Source organism: Lontra canadensis, unplaced genomic scaffold, assembly GCF_010015895.1.
Source record: "Lontra canadensis isolate GAN:19392208 unplaced genomic scaffold, GSC_riverotter_1.0 scaffold80, whole genome shotgun sequence".
Lineage (NCBI taxonomy): Eukaryota > Metazoa > Chordata > Mammalia > Carnivora > Mustelidae > Lontra > Lontra canadensis.
The window spans coordinates 6,139,911-6,160,379 of NW_022631074.1; the positions used below are offsets into that span (position 1 = coordinate 6,139,911).

A 20,469-nucleotide genomic window follows, 5' to 3' on the forward strand; every position below is an offset into this window, starting at 1 on the left:
TTTTAAAGAGGGAGGGTATAGGGAGAAGCAGAGGGCAAGGGGTAGAGAGAATTCTAAGCAGGCTCCACACCCAGCATGGAGCCGGATGTGGGGCTGGATCTCACAACCTTGAGATCATGACCTGAGATGAAATCAAGAGTTGGAAACTTAACCAGTTGAGCTGTGCAGGTGCCCCAAAATGAAAAGATGTCTTTTTTTTTTTTTTTTTTTTTTAAAGAGGGAGGGAGAGCACAGCATAAGCGTGTGCACGCATGCATGCATATGCATGAGGGCGGGGGAGGGTCAGAGAATGAGGAAGAGAGAGAATCTTAAGCAGGTTCTGTGCTCAGCATGGAGTCCAATGCGATGTGGAGCTGTTTCTCAACCATAAGATCATGACCTGAGCTGAAGTGAAGTGTCAGACACTTAACTGACTTAACTGGAGCCTCTAAAATGAAAAGATTTTTGAGTGAGTTCCTGTAAGATACAAAGTTGTCTTCCATCTATCTAATTTTGGCCTCCTATGTGCTTTTAACATAGTTGTAGTTTGGTAGGCAAGAACCCACTGATTACCCTTGGTGATGCCTTTGTGAGATGCTTCCTTCATTGCTGAGGAAATCCTTTGATTACTGGTATCTTTCATTTAATTCAGATAAAGGACTTACATATTTTTAGAGATAACTCTCCATCCCCACGTGCTCAGTAATATAAGCAGATCATTCATCTAGGTTTTTCTTGATACTACTGGGAGGTTTTAGTAAATGTGAGAATCTTTGGTTTTCTCTATCCTAGTGTATCATATTTTCATGATACAAAGCTCAGTACAAGTCATTCAAGGAGGTTTACCTTTTATTTTCTGAAGATTTTTTTGCTTTTCCTCCATTAAGAACGCAAACAAAAAGAACCAAAAAAAAAAAAAAAAAGAATTAGATAAATGAAGTCTAATGTTAGTCATTTTTTTTTTCTAGTTTTTACCTTTTCCATAAAGATATTCTAGATCATGTTATGGCAGGCTTTTCTGTTACCCATTCCTCCTTTCTCCTAGCCATGTAACTTGTGGTCTGAGCCCTGTCCTATTGAGCAAAGAGATTCTGAAAGTAAAAGTAAATTGGCATTTAGAAAACAGTTATTAAAAAAAAACACATAAAAAAACCTTTTTATTTAATTAAATCCAATGAAATAGGTTCAGATATTTTTGAAAAACAGTAAAACATGCTGTTGTTGATACCTGAAAATAGTATGTCAGTACTAGATTACCTGAAATTACGTAGGAATAAATGAACAACATTAAGAACAATTACTGTCTTGTAGGTATGTTCGCTTACAGAGTGCTTTTACATACAGAGTGCTTTGTCTACACAACACTATGAGGTAGATGTTTTTATCCACATTTATAGGGAAGCTGAGGCTTAAAGATCCATATAGAAGTCCAGGGTCACAGAGGTAATAAATCTAACTCTGGGCTTCCTTTGTTAAGAATGAATATATATATCTTTCCATAATAGAACATAATTAACAAATGTCATAGTATTGAGCATTCACATTATCGTACTTACAGTGTAGTTGCAGATCTATAGTACTTATTTTTCTGTCTTCAGCTACTTGTTTTAAAAAGTAAGTTATTCTTCATGCCTGGGGCAATGTTAACTATAAATAACAGTGATAGTTAAGTGTTTCAGTAGTAACTAATCTGGAAATACTTCTTTAATCTAAGTGATATTGGGTAATTTTTTATAGTTTCTCTACTTTTACACAGCAATGATTGTTATCCAGCTCATTTGTGACATGTAGCTTGACACAGCCCTGAAGAAGGGTGTTAACTAGAGAACTTATTTATTCGTTAACATCAATGAAGAGGCTGGTGTTTGTTTGGGAGGGTAGTTGAGGAATCGATTATATAGAATATATAGACTGAAGTTAAGAAGTCGGTCAAAGGGAATGTTATTTTTGTCAGTATTTCTTTTTTGTTTTAATTCAAAGGATCAACTATGGATTATTACTCAGCCATAAAACATAATGAGATCTTGCATTTGCAACAGCATGAATGAACCTAGAGGGTATTATGCTAAGTGAAATAAGTCAGACAGAAAAAGACAAATGCCATGATTTCACTTACATGTGTAGTTTAAAAACAAACAAAAAACAAAGCAGAAACACACCTATAAGCAGAGAGAACAAACTGATGGTTGTAGGGAGGAGAGGTGGACAGGCAGAATGGGTGAAGGGAAGTGGGAGGTCTAGGCTTCCATTTATGGAATGAGTAAGTCATCGGATGAAAAGTATAGCAGAGAATATTGTAATAGTGTATGGTGACAGTAGCTACACTTGTGAGCATAGCATAACGTATAGACTTGTCAAATCACTATGTTGTACTTCTGAAACTGAAACAACTATACTTCAAATAAAAAGTTCAAATGATAATCTTTACATGGGGCTAAGAGGTCTATTATCTGCATTAGGATTTCAGAAAGTCTCTCAGTAATTCAAAACCATCTCCAGAATTTAATAGCCTTAAACCTATTGCAAGTGTTCTTAAGCATGGTTCAGCATTTTCTCATAAGGAATTCCAAATTTTTCTCTCAAACAATAGGGAACAAAGAGAGCGAGAGCAGGCGGAACTGAATGGAACCAGCAGCCTAGCTGAGTTGGATCCTGAACCAATTATCGTTAATCCTTTCCAGCCAATAGCATCTGTCATCCTTGAGGTATGGACGGTGGCAAATGTAATTTTTATAACTTAAGTTATAAAGTTGGAAGTTGAGAAAGGAGGTGGGAGAAGTGTTTTACCAGAGATAATTTCTAAAAGGAATTAAATGGATTCATTTTTCTTCTTCTTAAAGTTTGCTTTTTGATCTAATATAAAAAGGAAAGCTGACTTCTGAATTAACTGAGAATGAAAATGAAGATTGAATGTAGAAACTGTCATTGTTACTGTCCTGATAAATAATTTTTTGTCACTTATTTCATATGATAGTAATGTATTTACTCTTATTTACATTGTCTTTCTCCCTGTGTTGCTGTTACTATCCCATAAAAGTACTGTTTAAATGCTTATGATGCATTTTAGAGTATGTAAATGATTTCCTAATTATTTTCCCAGGATACTTCAGATTGTTTGAAACTATAGTTAAGTACTTCTATATACAAAATCATTTATTTTAATTTTAATTGTCAGAAGTTTTACCAAAATTAATTTTTAGACTTTAATCAGGAAGAAGTTAAGGGCCTATGTGTGTGTGTGTGTCTGTATATTTCTATCTTCGTTTTCATTTTCTCCTGGTGTCCAGAGTTCACATTGGCCCTTGCTTTAATTACTGTCAGCAGCCATGCCTCCTCAGAGGCAGAGCTTCCTAAATCTCCATTCACTTGGAGCTTAATGTGGCAGCTGGCTTGGTGGTCCCACCTGTATATTCTCCATTCCTCTTCCCCTGTCACTGCCTCCTTCCACACAGGTGCTCATCTGGAAAGGTGGATGATTGTTTCTTCCTTGGGGCTGCTGCTGAGGAGGGAGGCAGCTCCACAGGTAAGAAGATGATTGGATAGTTTTGGTATTGCTTTATTTTGCAGAATAATTGGTAATATGAGATAGTTTATCTTAAGTTGCTTAGATAACAGAAGGTTAATTGTATTTAATCTTTTTATTAACCCCACTACATTTACCTTAAGTATATGCTTTTCTAAGTACATTAAAGGTGTCTTAATAACTTGAGCTATTGATTTATCTCTATCCTGTTAAATACTATGGTTGCCAAGTTTTGTTGTATGTTCTTTAAAAAATACTGATAGAGGAAGGAAATCAAGACTGACTTTTCACTTTGAAACATGCATTTTCTCTATATTTGTAATAAAGCTCACCTTGTACATGATGACTGATTATTTTATAGTATCATGGTTATAAATTACTTAGATGGCCTTAGTGCTTCTACCAACATTGTATATTTGATGATATAAAGATGTGAACAGTAATGGTGTATAGCATAGTATACCTTAAATTCAAAGTCCCTGAACCTAATTTGTGGCATGCAGAAAGTACAGACAGTTATTAAGCTTTTAAACTGTGTTAATTTTAAGAATATGAGCAGTAAAGAAATGAAATAAATGAAAACAAATTACCTAAAGTCTTTTTTTTACTTAGCAAATTTTTTCTTTCCATAAAACTTCTCCTTTAAAATGTTTGCATTTTAGAGAAACTTTACATTCCTTTGATTTTTACCACAGATAATTAAAATTGTGAGGTATTGTTTCCAAAATAGACCAATCAAACCCAGTTATGCATGAGCACTTAGTATAAGATAAAGGTGACATTTCAAATCTGAGAAAAAAGGGAGTTAGAATAATAAACAATTATTTGGAAAAAAGTAAAATTAATGAACAGTGTGTACCAAATTCAACTCTAGAAGACTTAAGTGTGTAAAAAAAAAGAATTAAAGTACCAGCATATAATATAGTTGAACATTTGTATATAGTTGGAGAACTTTTTGTGTGTGTGTGTGTTATGTTAGTCACCATACAGTACATCATTAATTTTTGATGTACAGTTCCAAGATTCATTGTTTATGTTTAACACCCAGTGCTCCATGCAATACATGCCCTCCTTAATACCCACCACCAGGCTCACCCATCCCGCCCATTCCCCTCCCCTCTAAAACCCTCAGTTTGTTTCTCAAGAGTCTACAGTCTCTCATGGTTGACAGTCAAGCCACAAATCATGAAATGAAAAACAGATCAGTCTTATTATATCAATTTTTAAACATCTGTTCTACGAAGTTAAAGGCAAAGAACAAACCTTAATGAGAAATTTTTGAGACACGTAAGACAAAAAAAGAACCTTTAAAAATTCCTATGAAAATAATGAGAATCTAATAGAAAAAAAGGTTTTGAGTTACCATGGATAGTTTCCGACAGAAAAAAATAAAAATGACAATAAAGTTACTTAATAGTTCATCTTCACTAGCAGTAAAAAATAATTAAATTGAATTAAACTAACACTGAGGTAAAAATATATATATATTAGTTTGGTGGACATGTAAAAGACTGATGATAATATATAGGTATTGGAGAAGATATGGGGAAATGTCTCTCCTAACACTGCCTGGAGTGTAAATTGACTTTAACTTTTCTAAAGGGCAGTGTGTTACCCAATACTTATTGATCCAATAGTTCCAGTGTTAGGAATTTATTGTAAAAAAACAATTCAATAATTGTATTTTTTAGAATGAAATATTGAAAATAATTTGTCTCTTCATTAGGAGTTGGTAAATTAAGTTATGCTATAACCATTCAAAATGATAATATAATTGATGAAAGTAGTAATGGCTAATGCATATAGCATTATATAACACATACAGCTAACACTTTATTGTGGGTCAGGTACTATTCTAAGCACTTCATGTATTCACACTGACAAGGAAGGAAATATATATTCTTAAGTAAAAATTTCAAGTCTTTTTTGTTTAAAAAACAAATGCAGGGGCACCTGGGTGGCTCAGTGGGTTAAGCCTCTGCCTTTGGCTCAGGTCATGATCTCAGGGTCCTGGGATCGAGCCCCTCATCGGGCTCTCTGCTCAGCGGGGAGCCTGCTTCCTCCTCTCTCTCTGCCTGTCTCTCTGCCCTACTTGTGATCTCTGTCAAATAAATAAATAAAATATAAAAAAAAAACAAATGCATAAATATGTATATAAAGAGAGACATTCAGTTACATTTATGTATGTTTGTGGGTGGTATATGTCTGTACGTGTGTTGGTAGGAAAAGAAAAACACTTCTTAGTGATTGTGCACCAAACAGAGATCATTTCTTAATTGTGGAATTACTGGTAATATTTGTTTCTTTGTTTTCTTTCTTTATACTATCTGTGTTTTCTGAAATTTTACTGATTACCAATTAGTATGCTTTAGTGATATATTCAACAAATAATTTTTTAATAGAAGTATCACAGTACCCCAAAGTTACAGAATGCTTTTGGATTATAAGATTTCTTCCTTAAAACTATCTTAGATAATTATAAGATTAAAAATGATATATTTCATTTTTGTTAGAATGAAAGAAAACTTGAAAAAGAAAAAAAGAGACAAAATACGGAGAAAGACCATGATGGCGGCCCCCTGAATCGTAAAGTGGAGCATGAGCAAATAGAGACACAGAGCCAGATCAGTGACAATAGCCAAAAAAACAATGAGCTTGGAATAGTAGAAAATTATAAGGAGGCATTAACACAGCAGTTGGAGAATGAAGATGAGACAGACCAACGATCATCAGAATCAGGTGATAAATCTAATTATTAAAAATATATGTATTTATACATACACACACACACATAAGACTTACCAGTACGTGTCTCATTTTTCATGATTATTTTCACAGAAAATGTACTTTTATATTTTTGTCTCTACTTGCAGTATTTGTCATGGTTTTCTCATGGTTTTGAGTTTCTTGTTAGTGAATTTGCTAACTCTTGTTTTTATTCATAAAGCCTTAAAATGTAGTCCTTTGTAATTTAAAAGAATTTCAACAGAAAATTCTGTTTCCAGTTTTATTTCATGAACTTGGAATATAGCATAGTCCCAGGAGTCCTTGGAATGTATTTAACCTCGAAGATACTTTGATGGGGTTTTTTTGAGTTTTATTTTAAATTTCATAATGCTACAGTCAGCATCATTTCTTTTATTGACTTGCTATTTTTGCAGAATACAGACATACTCAGTTGAACATTTTTAAAGTCAATAGCCATTTTCCTCTTATTTTAATATACAAAATCTTCAATTCATAATTGCTTTTCTTTCTCTAAGTGGCTATGTGATTTAACAGGAATTCCTGTCTTTGGTATCATAGACAGTATCAGACCACTTGAGATAGAATCAGGGTATTTGTTATATTACACTGTATTGTTTTTAATCTTAGTTTCCTCATCTCTAAAAGGGAGATTTAGCATCATTTTTTTTCCCACAGGGTTTTAAGGTTACTTAAAATAAAAATAACCCTATAGTGTTCCTAAGGCACAGCCTGACACATGACCCAATGATCATTACTTCCTTATGACTTCTAGTTAGCAGTATAGTTTCATTATATGTAAGAATTTTTGTACAATATCAGGAAGGTTATGAAAATAAGATCATAATCCCTGAGGTTCAGATTAGCTAACGGATATTTTGCTGTATAAAAATTAGATTTGAAAGTTATACCTTTTATAAATTGGGAAGATAGGACAGCCATATTCTTACCCATGTAGTTCTGTTAACAGAGTTAAACAGAAAGTAGATTTAAAGTGGCCTCTCAATATATTGAAAAGAACTTTTGAACACTAATACTCTTTGTTAAAGAGCAGAAGATTTGGCAGATTATTTAAAAGTATAGCATAGGAAGATTTAAGATAGTCATATAACTATAGTAATAATATATTTTATGCTATAGAATATAGCTTCAGATTTATTATTTAATGCAGGATTATGTTATTTAACATAACAATCCTACGGTATATTATTCCCATTATTTTGAATAGGAAATCAGGGACTTGGAGAGATTGAGAGCCTGCTTCATACCATCTGCCCATTATCCTGTGCTCTTCGTGACCCTGAACTATTCCCATCTTGAAATACTGCATGGTTCTGGACTCTTTCCCTTTTTTTTAGCTGTTAAGCTTAGGGTTTAATTGTAAAATGATGTCTTTGTTTTTCTCTGGAGTAAAATGTCTCAAATGACACAAGTAATTTATTTAGAAAAATAATGTGTTTCTAAACATGTTTATATTTCTCACTGCTTTGTAGATTTCATGGATGTTGGCTATTTCTCATATAACAGATAATTCACATTTTACTAAATGTATTACATATATGTAAATTAAGCAGCTGGGATTGTCAATTAAAATATTTCAATAATTTTAGTGTTTGGTTATTTAACTACTATGCCTTGCCAGTTTTCATTGTTAAAATTTACATGTTAATGACATAAATGTCCTTAAATTGTTTGTAAGTATTTAAGTGAGAATCTGTAGTTTATTTTTTAGAAAGAACACAGATTCAATTCTGCAGTTTCTAATAATGTGATTTTGCATAACTTATCTGGGTTTATTTCAATGGGTAATATATTTAAATTTGATTGGGGTCTTTTTTCACATTTCAAAGAATTATTTTTGGACTGTTTATACCTGGAATCCATTCCATATATTCTACGAGAGAAATCAACATCTCTCTCCTTTCTCTGGGCTATTCTGAGTTTCATGAACATCCCTGCTATTAAATAATTATATTGACTTGATATGACATTTGGAAAAAATGTAAGCTACTTTTGGAATGGTGAACTTTTTTTGTATTCTAATAACTTATAAAACTTAAAATACAGGCTTTTTACTGTTTGTATCATATTTATTAATTATTCAATAAGTAATCATTTAAAAAAATTTACTCTTAGTAAAGGCAGATTTACATTTCATTACTGGTAATAAGTTCCAAAGTTGAAGATGTAGTTTTCTAGTAATGATAATATGAATAGAAATTCTAGATCCATTCTTTTTCTTATAGAAGTTTATGTTTTCTCAGAGGCATATAGTTCCATGTTTATATTCTTTTAGATAACAGTAAAAAGAAAACTAAGAAACTAAGAATAAAAAGGAGTCACCGTGTAGAACCTGTTAATACAGATGACTCTGCTCCTAAGAGTCCAACACCACCCCCACCTCCTCCTCCTGGTGAGTAAATTGATATTGATACTAAATTTAGGAATATTGCTTTAAAAAGTAAGGAAAAATAAAGAAATTTTGTGATTTTATTCAATATGTTTACTATTTTGTGAATTTATGAAAAAAGGAAGTTTTCTATGTTACTTTGTTCAAAATTTATTGTAAGTATATATTTCCTTTTTTTAATCAGAAAAAAAGTGTTTTCTAAAAGTAGAAAATAGTGTGTAAAATTAATAAGAACACTTTACCCAACCACTTCCTAGAATGGATTCAAGTCCTACTTGAAATATCAGTCCCCAAATTGCTAAAAGGAATTTAAATTTAATGAATGGATGGCTAATGGAAGTTTTTAAAAAGTTAGATCTTTCATGCTGAAAGTTATCATTTGAAAGCAAGATGTGTGAATTTTTCCAATATATTTCCAACATACGTACTGACCTTCTAAATTGTCATGAGGATTAAAAGGAATATTGCATGTAAAACACTGGTATGTGCTAACTGCGTGGTGATTGTGAGAAATTTCTCAGTACTAGGCACAGTACCTCACATACCATAGGTGCTCAATAAATATCTAAATGTATATGTTTATAGTGTCCTTTTAACCCTGTTAGAAGGCTTTAGGTGGTAACATTTTCCTTTGGAAATTATTTTAAGACTCGTTTCTAATATTTCATTTATTAGTAAACATTTGTTTTAGCCTTTGCTAGGGCTTGGAATAGTAGCCTACAGTAATTTTTGATGGTGGTGAAGATGCTTATATTTTTGACAAAGATAAGTAAAAACTTAAAGCAGATGTTACCAGCCTATAATAACACTTCTAAATAAAAACTATTTCAAATAACTTTGTGGTTATTCCATATTGTGTCATTCAATATACATATGTGACTTGACATCAAATATTATATACGTTCCTGTCAAGGGAGGGACCTTCTCAACAGACCTAAAGAGACATTGTTTAACAGTGTTTTAAAATCTTTTTCTTTTTCCTTAGTTGGCTGGGGAACCCCCAAAGTCACTAGACTTCCAAAACTTGAGCTTCTTGGTGAAACACGTCATAATGGTAATGCAAAAGGATCAGTTTTCAAGTATACATATTACATCCACTTTTCTTTACCTCATTACTTCAACAAATTTTTATTTTTGGAAGGCTTTCAAGTTCACAACCATCCTTTTTCATTATACTTCACTTTTTTCATTTTATTTAATTTTTTTATTCTTTAGTGCCTTTTGCCTCCATATAATTTGTTTACCTTGGAATACAGATGTAAAAATAGTCATAGTTCATGTTTATCCACTATATATTTATGTAAAGTGGTATGAAAAGTGAACAGTTACAAAGAAATTTAAATATGAGACATACAATTATAGTGTTAAAAACAGCATTGTCCTATATGTGCTCAGTATACTCTGTGATAATGCCACATTAATGGTTTTTTCTTTTTCTAATAAGACCCAGCTGCTGAAGTAAAGATCAACACAAGTAAAGATCAACACAATTTGTAAAATCAGAGACTAAACCAACAAACCAAATAAGGTTCAGCTAAATTGAAAGTTACTAAAGGCTTATAGACTCAAGAAAACAGTTTTCTTTGGATTAAATTAACGTAAGGTGTAATCTCGTGAATATATGGCATTAGAATTCCATAACTGGAAAACTAGAGAAGGGACAGTTGGGTATAGAGAACTGCCTGATAAAGCAGACTGAAGTTCTGATTTCAGACCATCAGCTCAGGCTTTTTTTTTTTTTTTTTTTAAGATTTTACTTATTTATTTGACAGACAGAGATCACAAGTAGTCAGAGAGGCAGGCAGAGAGAGGAGGAAGCAGGCTCCCTGCTGAGCAGAGAGCCCAATGTGGGGCTCCATCCCAGGACCCTGGGGATCATGACCTGAGCTGAAGGCAGAGGTTTTAACCCACTGAACCACCCAGGTGCCCCAGCTCAGGCTCTTTCAGTAAAATGTTTCTAGAATGCAAAAAGGTAATTATGTGTATTGTAGCTCAATAAAGTTCTCCATCAAGAATACCTGGTTCCCTTTTTGATGGCTCTGTTTACCTACCTCTAGAGCTTGGATACCTAAGGAGATCCTTTTACCAGGAAAGAAAATCAGAAGTTTAACATTTACAAAAGCATTATCATGTAACTTGAAATTATGTCAAACTTTATAAAATATTTTTATTCAAAAAGTACATAAATACTCTTTTTCAGAATACTTTAGGTCTGTAATGCAATACATCTTTCATAATCATTAGTGAAAATGAAAGGATTTTTTTCAATTCTAAATACAGAAAAGTTTGTTTTTAGACTGTATCAAAATTATAATGAAGTCACATCTGTGGTTGAATTTGCATGATGTTTTTATTGACTGTAATATGTTAGTTCATGTTTAATGATCCATTGTATATGTTAGCACACATTTTCAGTTTAAATATTCCCTGTGTTATTAAAAATTAGGTAAAGTTAATATACAAGTTAATATACATATGTATGTATATATACACATATATAGAAAAATACTAATTTCTCATAGGACAGACATTTTTTCTCTTACTGAATTTTAGGTATCCAAAAAGCAACATTTTTGTATTTGATACCACCTAAGATATTGGTGATACCAAGATGAGTAAGACATAAATTCTGTATTTCTTTAGATCCTGGTCTAATAGAAAAGAGAATACTTGAGCTTACTGTAGTGTATGTGACAATCTGTAGTATACAGTAATAAGTTCTGTGGTGTGGAATTAGAGTCCTGCACACAAACTTCATGGACAGTTAGTCAAAGTGGTATACAACTGGGTCTTCGAAGAAGGAGAAGTCAGTAAACAGAAGAAACAGACTATTCAAAGGTAGAGGGTTTGGAAAGGGTTGCTTATTGAAAAATAATGTTTCTTGTGATTGGAGCTTAGATTCATGTAGGTAGGGTGAGTAAAAAAGAGGACATTTGAAGTTAGAGAGTTGAAACTGGAATTATGGCTTAGAGTCAGATTGTGAACTTCATATATATACATTAAGATGTCTGGACTTGTTGTAATTTTCCAAGAGACACTATACATTTTTGAGCAGGGAAGTAATGTTACTGGAGGTGTTGTTGAGGAAAATAATTTTGTCACAGGAAAAGTACAGACTTGCTGGTGGCCACACTTGAGGTAAGGATCCCATCTAAGTAGGCTATTCTAGTAGTCACAATTGGAAGTAAGGAATGGAAATTGGAATGGAGAGTAAAAAACGTATGCAGGAAATATCTTAACAATTATAGTAAGTAATATTTGATGAATGATTGTTGGACCGAGGGAAAGAGGAATAGAGGATTGTTTACTCAAGCAGCTTGAAAGTTGGTTATGTCTCTAAGATTGAAAATACTTGAGGAAGGAAACCTGCTTTGGGGGTGTCTGTAGACTTATCTATTTGGAAACATCTCTTGGCCAATACAAGTAAGATTCAAGAGATCAGGAGAAAAGAAGGGACTCAAGTGAGTGGAGGGTTTACAGATTTATTTTATTTCATTTTATTTATTTATTTATTTATTTTTGTCGCCATCTCACAATAGGAATTCTTTGCCCATAATAAATTCTCTGTAATCTTTACTGAATGAATTCAGAAGGGGATGTTAGTCTCTTATTTCTGAAGGAAATTTTGTAGAATGAGGAGAAAAGAAGTAATGGTAGTATTCAGGGGGAACATATTTAAGGGCAAGTGGAAAAATGTCAAAAATAGGTTGAGAAGGTTGTTTTTTGTTTGTGCTCACTTTCCTGTGTTTGTTTCTAATTAAAATTTCTGAGAAAGAGTTGTAATAAATTAGTTAAGTTTAAGACCACCATATCCTAATATTTTAGTCAGTTTTCAGTCTATATCAGTAAATGTAGCTTCCCAGAGCAGAGAAGAAAACACTATAACTTCACAAGTTTTAAAATATTTTTTTGTTTTCTTCCCATAAATTTTAAGTCAAAGTATACTGAACCTAGATTTAAAAAAAAAAAAAAAAGTACAATCAACTCTGCTTTCATTAATGGGGAAGAAAGCAGGTATAATTAAAAATTCTAATAAAAAACCTTAAATTTATTTTTAGAGATTTTCATGGGATCTTAGTGGAAATACTGATAGCCACCAATTTTATAATTGCATCCTCCTCTTCTCTAATTTTATACACATTTCTTTGCATTTGTTGAAAGGCAAGTAAACAACAGATACATAATGAACTAGAGTACTAATTAAAAGTTAACTGCAAATGGCTTAGCACTTAAAATTTACTGGGATGAAAAACAATTTTTTATAGTTACACTGAGAATTTTTAAAGCAGATTCATACCTTTTCTTTGCTAATAGACCTTTGTTTTGGTAGCAGTTTGATTTTACTTTTCTAATTATTGTCTGTAATACTTGTTCAATGTAACAGGTAAGACATGCATGGAGAAAGGAGACTTAAAAAGAGAATATGTTTACTATATAAACACTCTCAACCCATACTTCATTAACATGTTGTGTGTTATACATTATGAGAAATAGATCAAGGATTCTGTTAGCTAGAAATTCCAAATGCACTAAACAAAAGAATATTTCTAATCTTAAAATGTGAATGAAGATAAAATTTTGTATGCAGTTTTACTACCCTTCAATTTGGTGTTTAAAAAGTTTGAAGCTCTTTGTAAAAATGTGTGTTAGCAATTAAGTTGATTTATTATCAGTTAGTGCCCAGTTATCATCAGTTGGGTACTAACATCGACTTAAATCCCTTATAGTTAAGACAATAAGAAACATACTTTGTATAGAATGATTTTATTTTCTGGCAAAGAAATAATATAGAATCCTTACCTCAAAAATAAAATAACTTCTTGGGAGGGAGAAAGATAATTCTTGCCGTGTGTATGTGATTTCTCATTTTAGGAGTATACTTCTAAATTCTAAAAGTATAACATATTAGGAAGTATACTCACCTTGGGTTAATTTTGAGTTCTGTTATGTATTAAAATTCTCATTAAGTTTGATTTTAAGAAATTAGAAAAGTCATATTTAAAATTCGTCAAAATTGTTTTAATTTAAGTTATAACAACAATATAGCAATAATATTAACTGTATACTCTGTGTTCCTGGCATATTGCTAAACACTTCAGGTACATTGTGTTCCTGGCATATTGCTGAACACTTCAGGTACATTAATTCATTTTAATTCTCCTAAAAGCCTTGTAAGATGGGCAGGGATATCCCCATTTTGTGCAGGAGGAACTTATACTCCAAGGTCACACAGCTACTAAGTAGCAGTATCAAGATTTGAATGTAGGTCTGTCCAGCTTTGAAATCCATACCTTTAATTCATTTTGTTGCGCTGTTGCATCGAGACTTATGAGGGCATCCTTGCAGCTTACTAGTTGCTTGGAATTTATAGTTGCTTGAAAAGCCATTTTCTCCTAATACTTCTCTATATTTAAAGTAATTTTCTTGTAGACAGCCTATTGTTGGATCATATTTTTTGATCTGCTCTGACAGTCTCTATCTTTTAATTGTTGCAGTTGTACCGCTGACTTTCAAAATGATTATTGGTATAATTGGATTAATATCTAGCATATCCATTACTGTGTTCTATTTGTTGCCCTCATTCTTTGTTCCTATTTTTGTCTTCCATTCTTTTTCTCCCTTTGTGGCCTTTTTTTAAAAGATTTATTTATTTTAGAGAGCAAAAAGAGAGGGAATAGGGTGGGGAGAGGGGCAGAAGAAGAGAGAGAATCTCAGGCAAACTCCTCGTTATGGCAGAGCCTGTCCGGGGCTCCATTCCACAACCCTGAGATCATGACCTGAGCTGAAACCAAGAGTAGGACACTTAACCAACTGTGCCACCAAGGTGCCCCTGCTTTTTGTGGGTTTAATTGAGCACTTTATGTGATTCCATTTTCTCTCCTTTCTTAGTGTATCAGTTAAACTAATTTTTTTTTTTTTACTTTTTTTTTAGTGGCTACTCTAGAATTTGCAGTATACATTTACATTAATCCAAGTTCACTTTCAAACAACACTATAGATTTAATGGGTAGTGCAAGGACCTAAAATAATCAAATAATCCTAATTCCTTTCTCTGTGTTCTTTGTGTCATTGCTGTCATTCATTTAACTTAATATATAAGCATGTATAAGTGAATATATGTATATATACATACATTCATAAGATATATACCTACATATACATAATCAAAATACATTGTTGCTGTTAGTATTTTTTAACCGACTTTTATCTTTTTGATCAATTAAGAAGAAAAATATGATTTCATTTTACTTATTTCTTCTTTGATACTTTTTCTTTCTTTATGTACATCTGAATTTCTGACCTATATTATTTTCCTTCTCTCTAAAGAACTTTTAAAATTCCTTGCAAGGCAAGTCTACTCACAATAAATTCCCTCAACTTGTGTTTGTCTGAAAAAGTGTATTTTTCCTTTACTTTTGAAGGACAGTTTTGCAGGGTATAGAATTCTAGATTGATGTTTTGTTTTGTTTTATTTTTTCTCTAAACACTTTAAATATTTCACTTTACTTTCTTCTTGCTTGGATGGTGTCTGAGGAAAAGCTGCATGTAATTCGTAGCTTTGAGCCTCTGTTAAAAAGGTGTTATTCCCTCTCTAGCTTCTTTCAGGATTTTTCCTTTTCTTTGGTTTTCTGTAGATTGAAAATGACATGCCCAGATATGCATTTATCCTGCTCAGTGGTCTCTAGATACCTTGATCTGTGCCTTGATGTCTGACATTAACTTAGGGGAAATTCTTAGTCATTATTGATTCAAATATTGCTTCCATTCTTTTTTCTCTTTCTTCTTCTGGTAATTGCATTAAAAATAAGGTATGACTTTTGTACTTGTCCCACTGTCCTTGGATATTCTTTTCTGTTTTTTCCCCCAGTCTTTGTTCTCTTTGCTTTTCAGTTTATGAGGATTTTATTGATCTATTCTCAAGCTCAGAGGTTCTTTCCTCAGTTGTGTCCCATCTACTAATAAGCTCATCAAAGGCATTCTTCATTTCTGTTACAGTGATTTTTTTTTTTTTTTTATCTCTAGCATTTTTTTGTTGTTGTTCTTTGTTTGGATTTCCATCTCTCTGCTTACATTGCCATGTGTTCTTGCATGCTGTCTGCTTTATCCACTAAAGCCCTTAGCTTATTAATCATAGTTATTTTAAATTCCTGGCCTGATAATTCCAATATTCCTGCCATGTCTTGTTCTGATGATTGATCTGTCTCTTCACATTTTGGGTTTTTTGCCCTTTCTGGAATGCCTTGTTTTGTTTTGGTTTTGTCTGACATGGTATATCAGGTGAAAAAAACTTTCTGAAGTTACTGAATTACTGAAATTGGCTTTCAGTAATATGGTGGTGATGTGTGATGGAAAGAGAAGTGTTCTATATTTCTATAATGAGATCTCAGTCTTTTAGTGAGCCAGTTCCTCTGGACTCTGAATGTCATAAGAATTTCTCAGTTTTTTTCTTCCCCATTCGGTAGACAAAATGGGTAGTGCCAGCTGGAATTGGTGGTCTTCTTCCCCAGGTCAGTTAGGGTTTGATGATACTGCTCTAGTTAACTAGTTTTCCCTGAGGGCAGGCCATGTGCCCCAAAACAGAGTGTTCTGGGGTATTTAAAAATGGTTTCTTTTTTTCCTCGCCTGCCAGAAGTGGTAGGGGATTTTTCTTCAATATTTATTGTGGAAATTTGTTCATGTTCCTGGAGACAAATTTCACAATATCGCAGGAATCCTCATATGACTTAGTCTCCTTGGAGTTTTTAACTCTGAGATTTGTTCCTGCTAAGCCTCCAGCAATTCATCAAAGTTCAGGTTTTCCTAGCTGGGCAGTTTTCCTGCCTTTGGCAGTTTCCATTCATGAATATATGCCTTGGTAAACTGAAACTCCCTATATTTGCCTGTCTGTCTCCATTACTGGGGCAGTGGTTTGTCTTGTGACTTCCCCTCTTATGGAAATGAGATGACTTGTTGATTTTGTAGTCTGTTCAGCTTTTTACTTCTTGTTAGGATGGAGTGGTGATTTCCAATCTCCTTAAATGATGTTATGACTTTGCTAAATTAACACTTGTTAAGTAGGGCCCCTGGATGTTAGATGGTAAGTCTTGGTTCAAAAAGGCCACAGAAGAAATTGAGACAGGAGAAATTTATTACTCACAGGTCCTGGAGGAAATATGTGGCATACCTTGAGGTTTCCATGGGGGAGATCAAGGCAGGGTGCAGGCAGAGAGAGCTGCAGGAGCTGGGCCATATGCTAACGCCAAATTGGTGAATTCAAAACAAAAAAAAAAATGTGGTTTTGTAAGCTCCATCAGGGTCTTATCTAACAGAAGGCTCTGGCAGGTGAGGGATACTTTTGATCACAAAGGACATTTGGGTGAGTTATATCAGGAACTTACATTTACTTGTGATGTTGCAGGCTGTTTTCTAGGGCATGTGCTCATTTAGGGCTAGTTGGCCAAACTCTCAATATATCCGAAACTGGAAACAGGACTCTAACACATTTTCAATATATTTATTTCAAGTGATCCTAAAAATCTATGCTTCCAGAATAATTTTAAGGTAATAGGCTAGAAAATAATTTCTTACTAAAGGTTTACATATGCTATTAACTCTAAGCCAATTGATAATAATTAAGGGACAGGAACTTACTAAGAAATGTAAAATAAGACTTTCTTTGTATCATATACACTTTAAATCACTGAATTATAGAGAAGCATCATTGTAAAATATTACTACCTACCAGAAAACTAAGATAATTAATTCTTTTTGCAAAATACCTACAAGTAATAACCATTGGATGAGAATATGGATGGTACAAATAATGACTTATCAGGGCCTTGGCAAGAACTTCCATAGATTTGTGAGTATTTATTTGTTTTACACTAATATGAACATGTAATTGGACCTAAAAATAATATATATGTATATATGTTAGATAAGGCTTTTTATTAAATCAAATAGAGATTAATTTATAATCTAGAGTTAGGAATTTGTACTAGTGGTTATGTTTTGAATTTATTCAGGTTTTCTTGGGTTTTGATTTTTTTTTTTGTCTATTCTCCTCATCCATTATTCTACCCATCAAGTGAGAGCACCTTACTTTTTTAAAGGTGCTGGTTGGAAAATAACGAATTGCATCAAAAATTCTGATTTACCATACTGTTTTTTGGTATCCCTTCTTTATGTAGATTTCTATGGAAAGCCACTGCCTCCGCTGGCTGTGCGACAGAGACCTAACAGTGATTCTCATGATGTGATTTCATAGCCAAGTCACATGGATGCACTAAATACAGACAAGATCAACTAGAGGACCTTCTTTCTCAAAGAAGAAAAGCCCTAAACATTCATGACTAGGACAAGATAACCATACAATTTCAGTAAGGAGTCGAATAGCCAAAGACTTGACTGATCTGACAATTATCCATGTTATTCACGGTTTAAAAAAAAAAGGAAGCAAAATGATCAGTAGATGGGATGAGCATTTGAATCAAGTTAGCAGGAGTTATTGTTGACTCTGGATTTTACAGTCCCACTCATGGGCATATTCCTGAAGGAAAACCTTTTCAGAAAAAGAGCCAATGGACTCTGCACACTTTCTTTACCATTTGTTTAATAGTCTTTGTTACTGTATCTTACACATTTTTTGTAACATACATGTGCATGGAAGGGGAATCTTAGGAATTTATAACCTACATTTTTAACTTTTTATATTTTTCTAAAACTTATAAGAATTTTAATTACTATGATATTGACTGCACTTTTCTATAGATGTTTTGTTTAATGGAAATGGAGTTGATTTACTTGACAAACATGAACTATACAAACGGACATATTTATATGGTTTTAGGTATGTTTTATAATAGTATTGTTCTTGAAATGTACATCCTAATTTTACCTAATTTTAAAATAATACCTTTTAAAACTAGTTGCTTAGATCTTTATTTTTCCAAATTATGTTATCTGAAAATACTACCCAAATACTACCCAAGCAGGGTTCATTTTATTGTTGTTTGCTTTTTTTTTTTTGGTGATGATTGCAATAAATGAAAGAGACTTGAAATACTTTCTTGATCTAAATGCTTTTTAAATTAATAAAAATGTTACGTGAGATATTATTAAAATTTTCAGTGAACACCTCTTTTATGGTATAGACTTTTTCAGATAATGGTGCTCATTGTCCCTCATTCTGTCAGAAGCTGCAGTGACTCTTACTCTAATTCTTTTGTGCCTTGAAAATAAAGGCAAGAAGACTGAAAAGACACTGTGGGTACAAACACTTAGTTTTATAACTAGGAAATGCTTGAGTACTAAGTCAATAAGAATAAAAAAGTTGGTTTAAAATTATTTTTATAAAGAAAGAATTCCAAAATTATTTCTCAATTTAAAATAATAGCACTTCCCTTGCACTGAAGAATGGCATCTATAGGATTCTCTATTTAAGCAAACTTTTAGGAATATATTTTGAGTATTAGATCATAATTTGCACTTAATTAAAAGTATATACATTTATATCAAGGTGAAAGTGTTATAAACAACATGAATCCTATCACCTCATTAAAATTGTAAGTTTGGTTAACTTGTACTGACAACAAACACTAGTATCTAACAGTAACAAGATTAAGTATATCTAAAGCAGTTTAATACGATTATTTTACTTTGGAGCATCACATTTAGTCAGATTTTTTAAGTCCTTGAACTTTCATTAGTTGGGTCACTTATTACTCTAGTCAGCATCATAACGCAGTCTTTTGAAGTTTTGTGCACCAGGCACACTGAGTAAAAAGCATTCTGCTTCAGATGTAAAATTCATAACAGCCTATATTTGATAGGTGGCTGAAATGTAAGCAAAAGCAACACAGGAAGAAAAAATGTAAATTTTGAACAGGATTTTAGAGTGAAACTTATTTGTATATCTTTTTGGTTCCTGCTTGTAACATTTACATTTATTCATTTTTCTAAACACTTATAAGTATAAAAAAACTTATACTTTTGTCATCCTTTTAATTTTCATCTAGTTTGAGAGTAAATAAAAGTTTAAACATTTTTTGTTTCCTGTAAGTGATACTGTAGTGTGCAATAATACTGAATTCATTTATTAAAAATAAATAAAAATGATTTTTTAAATGAAATACATGATAGTGAAATAAATGTTTTATATATCTCTCAAAAATTAATTTGTATTCCTAAAGCATTCTAAAGATATTTTAAAAGATGTTTTGTAAATCCAGGTTGCTTTTAACAAGTAAATGCCTATTTTGTTATATGCTGCGTTTTTATTCTTAATCATCATGGATTATGACATTTTCACACAATAAAAATAATTTATATCAGTATGCAGTTTTGCTTTTCATTTGATAAATTTAAGTGATTTCTTTTTGGTAAGAAAATAGAAAAGGAATTTTCAGATATGACTGTTGGAAGAAATCTTAAGTCAATAGATTAAAATAATGACTTTATTTTACATGAAAACTTTTTCTCTGTACAGTTTTCATATATATGGAAAGGAATACTGTCATTTTTTAAAAAAGATTTTATTTATTTGACAGACAGAGATCACAGGTAGGCTGAGAGGCAGGCAGAGAGAGAGGAAGGGAAGCAGGTTCCCTGCTGAGCAGAGAGCCATGCGGGGCTCACTCCCAGGACCCTGGGATCACGACCTAAGCCGAATCGAAGGCAGAGGCTTTAACCCACTGAACCACCTAGGCGCCCCAGGAATACTGTCATTTTAAAGGCAATTAAAAATGTATCACCTCATGATCCTGGATGATGCAATGTCTGTCTTTTCTTAAAATTACTTACCCAAAGATATATATTTTTACTTATTTAAAAG

At 32.6% G+C, this 20,469-nt stretch overlaps 1 protein-coding gene across 2 annotated transcripts in view; it reads left to right on the top strand.

Moving 5' to 3' along the window:
- The window catches only part of ARL13B (ADP ribosylation factor like GTPase 13B), a 69,515-nt gene extending 51,427 nt beyond the window's left edge, over positions 1-18,088 (top strand). Inside the window, exons 6-10 of one of the 2 annotated variants that reach the window (XM_032882235.1) lie at positions 2,570-2,684; positions 6,016-6,241; positions 8,544-8,660; positions 9,643-9,711; positions 17,828-18,088. In XM_032882235.1, the coding sequence (XP_032738126.1) occupies positions 2,570-2,684; positions 6,016-6,241; positions 8,544-8,660; positions 9,643-9,711; positions 17,828-17,904 (604 nt within the window). In that variant the 3' untranslated portion in view covers positions 17,905-18,088. The remainder of the gene's footprint in view (positions 1-2,569; positions 2,685-6,015; positions 6,242-8,543; positions 8,661-9,642; positions 9,712-17,827) is intronic. The other variant, XM_032882236.1, reaches the window with a different exon arrangement.
- Positions 18,089-20,469: the final 2,381 nt, after the last annotated feature.